The 7,486-nt window shown below is 42.6% G+C and overlaps 1 protein-coding gene across 1 annotated transcript; it reads left to right on the top strand.

The window, feature by feature from the left end:
- The first annotated feature begins 281 nt into the window (after window positions 1-281).
- On the top strand, window positions 282-5,290 carry LOC122721696. Its single transcript, XM_043950186.1, has 3 exons — window positions 282-333; window positions 1,853-2,382; window positions 5,232-5,290. The coding sequence occupies exons 2-3, from the start codon at window positions 1,863-1,865 to the stop codon at window positions 5,264-5,266; spliced, it is 555 nt and encodes a 184-aa protein (XP_043806121.1). The 5' UTR covers window positions 282-333; window positions 1,853-1,862; the 3' UTR covers window positions 5,267-5,290.
- Window positions 5,291-7,486: the final 2,196 nt, after the last annotated feature.

Consider the following 7,486-nt stretch of genomic DNA (forward strand, 5'->3'; position numbering starts at 1 on the left):
GAAACTGAGTTCTGGATGAACCCAGGTTCGGCCCCCGAAAGTCCAAGTTAGGCCGCCGAACATGCCTGACTTTCGTCTCTGGAGGAAACATTCGGCCGCCGAAGGTGCTGCCGAAGGTGCCCTGTCCAGCTTTCCTTTGCTTGTTTTGCATGCATGTTTTGAGGTGTTTTAAGGGGTCTTAAGGGGAGATGTTTAGAGGTATGTTAGAGTATGTTGGTCCCTCACTTGAGTCCATCTGTGTAGGCACAGAACAGAGGAACCAGAGAGAGCAGCAGTGAGTGTTGCTTCAGAGTTTGCAGAGTTAGCCCAGGGTTAGCCAAGCATTGGCTAGAGGTGAGTAGAACTAAACTTAATCTTTTATTAAAGAGACATAATGCTTTAGCATAGTTCATGCATCATGAATGCTATGATATATATTAGGGTGATTGCATTAGAATCACGAATGTGAAGCATTGCATATTATGTGATCAGAGATTAGGTGGACCCAGGCGACTCCAATAGCCTAAGCTTCGGCTCCTGTCATTGTGTCAGGTCAGTTGGGCAATTACTTGTTGGAATGCCCTGTGTAGCTCCTTTGGGGGGGGCCAGTGTTGACAGAGGGTATTTTTGGGGTCATGTCTACCTTAGTGGGGATTGGACCAAGGCGACTTCAATAGCCCGTCGAGGGAGTTTTGGGGTCATGTCTAATCCAAGATTTATTGAGATGTTTGTGTTGTGATGCATTTTCATATATAGTGCGTATGAATGAACTGTTTTCAGTGTTTCTACTCACTGGGCTTTAGAAGCTCATCCCTTTCCCTTAATCCCAGTTTTGCAGGTACAGGGTTAGCTGGGAAGTCAGAAGCATCAGAGTGTCGGCTTCAGTATGTTTGTGTATAGCATAATGTGGACATGATGTATGTAAAAGGATATATGTAAAGTGATGTAATAGTTAGTCAGTTAAGGTATAAATGTATTAGAATGTGCTTTTGCCTATTGTCTAGTGTATGTTAATCCCTTGTCTATGCATGTATCCTGTTTTCAGTTTAATGATGAGCAATGAGTCAAACCAGGCTTAATAACATGTTGTGTTTCGAAAACCCAGTGAATTATAACTGTGAGGGAAGACAGGGATTACTTCCTTTGACCCAAGACCAGTGCAATAGGAAAGACCAGGTTTGATTCCTGTGATCCACAGAGTAGACCACTAGAGAAGACCAGGTTTGATTCCTGTGACTCTATGGTAACCAAGTTAACTTATGATATGCTGACCCTTACAGAGTGGGTTCTATGCTGCAGAGCGCATAGGGTATGGAGGTTACTTGGTAAAGCATCACTGGTGTATTATAGATAGCCAGAGGGCTAGTTCAGATTAGTATATCTGAGCATTTGGTTCATATGGTTGGACCTATAGGACAGTGTTTTAAAGGTTAAGTCTGGTAGTTTTAAAGACAAGTTTTAAAAAGTAATAGTCCAGTCGGATCATGTATGGGATTTTAACAGGTACACAGAGTTCATAGCAGGCTTACTACGGGTCCCGGCGGCCTTAAGCCGATCTGGATCCTAGTGCCGAGCAGTTTGGGCCGTTACAAAGAGGGTACCGGTTTCCGGGCTGTTACAGTTGGTATCAGAGCAGAGGTTCCTCATTAGTACGATGTTTTACATCGGAAAGAGGTTGGTCTAGAGGTCATAGTAAGGCAAAACACAATAAGTAAAATCATGTCCACTAAGATAGGAAGTTGTTTTGCATGCTGATGTGGAATACTCATGCTTATTAATGTTATGCTATGTAATGCATGTATATATTGTAAATTCATGTGTTTTCATATGAACATGTGTGCTAATGTTTGTTTCTTGATGTGTTGTTATTCAGGAGAACTAGGATGAGTGGAGCTAGTTATTCTGTGGAATCAGACCCATCTGAAGGATCTTTTGAGGAAAACAGGGAAAGAATGGATGTAAGGAGAGAGATAGAATTAGATGTGCAAAGAAAGGATATAGGAGTGCAAGTGAATATGGACGAAGAGTCTGTAGATGATACCCAGAATAAGGATGCCAGGATCTCTAGTTCAGGAGAAGTTGACCCCTCTATTTTGAGTACAGCTGCTAAAAGGGGGAAAAAGAAAGTCAGAGGCCTTAAAGGGTCAAAGAAGAGGGAGTTTTGGAATAAGTTAAAGTCAGGGTTGGGTTCGAGTTCTAATAGGGATAGCTTTAGATGTGAGAGGTGTGGAAGGCTGCATAAGGGAGTTTGTCTTGCAGGGACAACAGCATGTTTTAGGTGTGGTCAGGAGGGACATGTAGTTCGTGAGTGTCGTACTGCACCTTGGATAGCTCAGTCTCAGCGGACATTTTTAAGTAGAGTTGTTCAACAGGAGGCAGCCACATCAGACCCAGTAGTGCCAGGTATGTTCATTTTGTTATGAATGTTCTGATGTGTTTTGAGGATTCTGATAGGATGTCTTTTGTTGTAATCGAAGTAAAAGATAAATAGATAGAATTTCAAAGAAGAGTTAAAGAGAGAGTTATTATGAGATGTTAGGATCTCAGGTTTTCATAAACCTAGGCATAGTGAGAATTGATTTCTCAAGAAGAATAAGAGTAAATAAGGCAGAAAATAGAACAAGAAGTAAAAAGAGTAACAGTAAGTATGAATAAGTAGAAGGATAAGATGGGTCAGAGTAAGAGGAAAAGAAAAGGAAGGTAAGTTCATAAAGAGACTAGAGTTAGTCTGGGATTAGATGGTGGTGAGGCTGAGGAAGAAGGGAGAGCCTTTTCTTCAGTAAATTCCCGAGGGAAGTTCCATTAGCTTTAGCTTGGATCTGCACCCTGACTCAGTAGGAGGCAAACACATCATACATGGTGACGTCAGATGCGTTCACTTGGAAGTGTTCAGATGTGTATGCTGTTTGTTTTGGACCCAGTGTTTCACTTTCCTTGTTGTTTATGAGCCATTGATAGAGTGGATTTGATGACTTCTGGGCTTAGAGTGTTTTTCTCAGGGTCAGTAGACCTGAATATGATCCATCTGATGCAGAGTCAGTCAGTTTAGTTCAGAGTTTATACAGAGTAGGCGATGCGATCCAGCTGACCTTATGGTTCTAGGGGTGACTGATGATGTCAACCTAGGGCGGATTGGCTAGCTACTCATAGTACTACCTGTGTCCGCAGAGACAAGGTAGGAGAGTTTAGAGCTCAGGATGGATCAATAGTTAGTCCTTAAAAAGGACAGAGTATAGAGGAATAGAGTACAGTATAGATGCCTAGAAGTTGATATCAGTCCCGCAGGCTCATCGTTATACAGGAAAAGTTGTCAGAGGGTTCTAACTCTTGTGAGCAAGTTTGTCAGGACAGGGAATCAGCCTCAGTACCCTTTACTAGAGAGAGAGTTCTAGATGTTTCCCAGATGATCTGTCAGGTTTACCATCTGTTAGAGAATTAGAGGTTGGAATGAGAATGATATCTGGCCGCAGAATCATTTCTTTCCTTCTACCCTACAGGATGGCACCTGCAGAGAAAGAGAGAGTTCAGAAGAGTCAGAAAAGTATAAGAGAGCTTAGTGGATAAAGGGTGTATCTGACGTAGTACCTCACCCTGGAAGATTCCAGTGTTGTTGTGGAAAACGAAGGATAGACTCTTGAGATTTTGTTATAACTGTTTACAGTTAACAGGGTCACTACTAAGCAATTACAGGTGTTCCTAGATAGGATTGATTGATCTACTAACTGTTCTAATCAAAGAAGATTGGATTACAGATTGGTATGATCAGAGTACAGATTGGAGCAATACCTGTTGAGAGTTAGAGATTAAGTCAGTTTAGTAAAGAAGAAGAAAGGCGGGCAAGGATCAGTATTACAAGGTTGGTAATACAGATTGGTAGAAAAGATTGATGATCTATTGGAACTGTTAGTGGAAACTGGTTGTGATTCCAGTGTGATTACGGATTGGTATCATTACAGATTTGTATCTGTTAAGAATTAAAAGTGAGAGTTTTCACAAAGAGATTAGTTTAGTTAAGAGAAAGAAAAGAAGAATAAGGATCAGAGTAGCGCAGCGAAAGCTGTGGAGTTCAGAAAAAGGTTATGAGTATAAACTCAGATCAGGAGAATAGAGGTATAGATTCTCTCTTTAGAGAGAAGTGATAGGCTTTACTTGCTTATCTGTTTGTTTTTAACATTCGAGGACGAATGTTTTGTAAGGGGGGGAGATTGTAATACCCGGCTAGTTCAGACATCGGAGTTCCTACCGTCCGGTGGAATTTTGAATGTCAGAGTTTCCCTGAAGGGTAGAGTGAAGGTTTTCTAAAATGTTTTGATATGTTTTAAGTTTTTGATTTGAAAAGGAAATGAGTTTTTAAGAGAAAAGGCTAAGGAAGATTTTCCCACTTTCGGCCCCCTAAAGTTAAAGTTCGGCTGCCGAAAGTACCCCACGTTCGGCCCCCTAAACTTAAGGTTCGGCCCCCTAAAGTGGTGAGGTGTTGCATGGAGCTTTGGCCACCCAACGTGAAGCGGTGGTGCACTTTTAAAGGTGCTTTTGGCCGACTAAGGAGGTGCTTAGGCTCTCCTTTGGTTCAGGAACTTGCTCATGCTTTCTCTCAATGATCTTCCATAGTTTTACATCAAATCTTTCAAAGAAAAGTAGGTTTTAAGTGAGTTAAAGGGAGTTTTGAGAAGTTGTGGAGTTTAGGAGCTTGTGAAGCTTGAATCTCCATCTCTTCAAGTTAGGAGTCACGCCAGCCTTTGTTCTTCAATAGGTAAGTGTGAATCCTTGGTTTTAATTATGTTTTAAATGAGTTTGATGAGGGGAAAGGGGAGTTGTGCATGTGTATGCATGAGTTGTGCATATTAGGGTGTATGGATCCTATGCTTTGTTTGTGGTTGTTGTGTGTTATTTGTTGGAGTTTTAATGTGTTTAAGACTCCTATATGCATGATTAAGTGTTTAGAGTATGTTTGGAGAGGTTGGATGCATGTTTGGAGGGTTGAAGTTCGGATGGCAGGCGTTCTTATGCACGAAACTGAGTTCTGGATGAACCCAGGTTCGGCCCCCGAAAGTCCAAGTTAGGCCGCCGAACATGCCTGACTTTCGTCTCTGGAGGAAACATTCGGCCGCCGAAGGTGCTGCCGAAGGTGCCCTGTCCAGCTTTCCTTTGCTTGTTTTGCATGCATGTTTTGAGGTGTTTTAAGGGGTCTTAAGGGGAGATGTTTAGAGGTATGTTAGAGTATGTTGGTCCCTCACTTGAGTCCATCTGTGTAGGCACAGAACAGAGGAACCAGAGAGAGCAGCAGTGAGTGTTGCTTCAGAGTTTGCAGAGTTAGCCCAGGGTTAGCCAAGCATTGGCTAGAGGTGAGTAGAACTAAACTTAATCTTTTATTAAAGAGACATAATGCTTTAGCATAGTTCATGCATCATGAATGCTATGATATATATTAGGGTGATTGCATTAGAATCACGAATGTGAAGCATTGCATATTATGTGATCAGAGATTAGGTGGACCCAGGCGACTCCAATAGCCTAAGCTTCGGCTCCTGTCATTGTGTCAGGTCAGTTGGGCAATTACTTGTTGGAATGCCCTGTGTAGCTCCTTTGGGGGGGGCCAGTGTTGACAGAGGGTATTTTTGGGGTCATGTCTACCTTAGTGGGGATTGGACCAAGGCGACTTCAATAGCCCGTCGAGGGAGTTTTGGGGTCATGTCTAATCCAAGATTTATTGAGATGTTTGTGTTGTGATGCATTTTCATATATAGTGCGTATGAATGAACTGTTTTCAGTGTTTCTACTCACTGGGCTTTAGAAGCTCATCCCTTTCCCTTAATCCCAGTTTTGCAGGTACAGGGTTAGCTGGGAAGTCAGAAGCATCAGAGTGTCGGCTTCAGTATGTTTGTGTATAGCATAATGTGGACATGATGTATGTAAAAGGATATATGTAAAGTGATGTAATAGTTAGTCAGTTAAGGTATAAATGTATTAGAATGTGCTTTTGCCTATTGTCTAGTGTATGTTAATCCCTTGTCTATGCATGTATCCTGTTTTCAGTTTAATGATGAGCAATGAGTCAAACCAGGCTTAATAACATGTTGTGTTTCGAAAACCCAGTGAATTATAACTGTGAGGGAAGACAGGGATTACTTCCTTTGACCCAAGACCAGTGCAATAGGAAAGACCAGGTTTGATTCCTGTGATCCACAGAGTAGACCACTAGAGAAGACCAGGTTTGATTCCTGTGACTCTATGGTAACCAAGTTAACTTATGATATGCTGACCCTTACAGAGTGGGTTCTATGCTGCAGAGCGCATAGGGTATGGAGGTTACTTGGTAAAGCATCACTGGTGTATTATAGATAGCCAGAGGGCTAGTTCAGATTAGTATATCTGAGCATTTGGTTCATATGGTTGGACCTATAGGACAGTGTTTTAAAGGTTAAGTCTGGTAGTTTTAAAGACAAGTTTTAAAAAGTAATAGTCCAGTCGGATCATGTATGGGATTTTAACAGGTACACAGAGTTCATAGCAGGCTTACTACGGGTCCCGGCGGCCTTAAGCCGATCTGGATCCTAGTGCCGAGCAGTTTGGGCCGTTACAAAGAGGGTACCGGTTTCCGGGCTGTTACAAATGTTGTCGCAGACGCCCTAAGCCGGAAGTCACTAGGCAGTTTGTCGCATATAGTAGCAGAGCGGAGACCAGTTGTGATGGAGCTTTATAAGCTCTTTGACGAGGGATTACAGTTAGAGTTGTCTGGTACAGGTGCGTTGATAGCACAGATAAGAGTGACACCTGTGTTTCTGGAGCAGATAGCTCAGAGACAGCACGAGGACCCTGAATTGATGAAAATTGCCAGAACTGTTCAGTCAGGCAACAATGCAGAGTTTAGATTTGACAGCAAAGGGATCCTTCGCTATGGGAGTCAACTTTGTGTACCAGATAGGGGCAGTGTAAAGGAAGACATTATGAGGGAAGCTCACAATGCGAGGTATAGTGTTCACCCAGGAGCCACCAAGATGTATCAGGATCTGAAAAGGGTCTATTGGTGGCCAGCCATGAAGAAAGAAGTGGCGCAATTCGTGACAGCCTGTGAGGTTTGTCAGAGGGTGAAATTAGAGCATCAGAAACCAGCCGGAATGCTTAACCCATTACCGATTCCAGAATGGAAATGGGAGAACATAGCCATGGATTTTGTAGTGGGTTTACCAGTAGTGTCCAACAGGATAGACTCGATATGGGTGATTGTGGACAGACTCACGAAATCTGCTCATTTTCTTCCAGTACGGAGTAACTATTCTGTAGATAAGCTGGCACAGGTCTATCTGGATGAGATAGTGAGATTACATGGAGTTCCAGTGTCTATAGTTTCAGACAGAGGACCTCAGTTTACCTCCCGTTTTTGGCGGAGTCTGCAAAGTGCGATGGGCACGAGATTGGATTTTAGTACTGCTTTCCACCCACAGACTGATGGACAGTCAGAAAGGACCATCCAGACCATAGAGGATATGCTTCGCCTATGTGTGTTAGA

This window comes from Manihot esculenta, chromosome 1, assembly GCF_001659605.2.
Source record: "Manihot esculenta cultivar AM560-2 chromosome 1, M.esculenta_v8, whole genome shotgun sequence".
Taxonomy (NCBI): domain Eukaryota; kingdom Viridiplantae; phylum Streptophyta; class Magnoliopsida; order Malpighiales; family Euphorbiaceae; genus Manihot; species Manihot esculenta.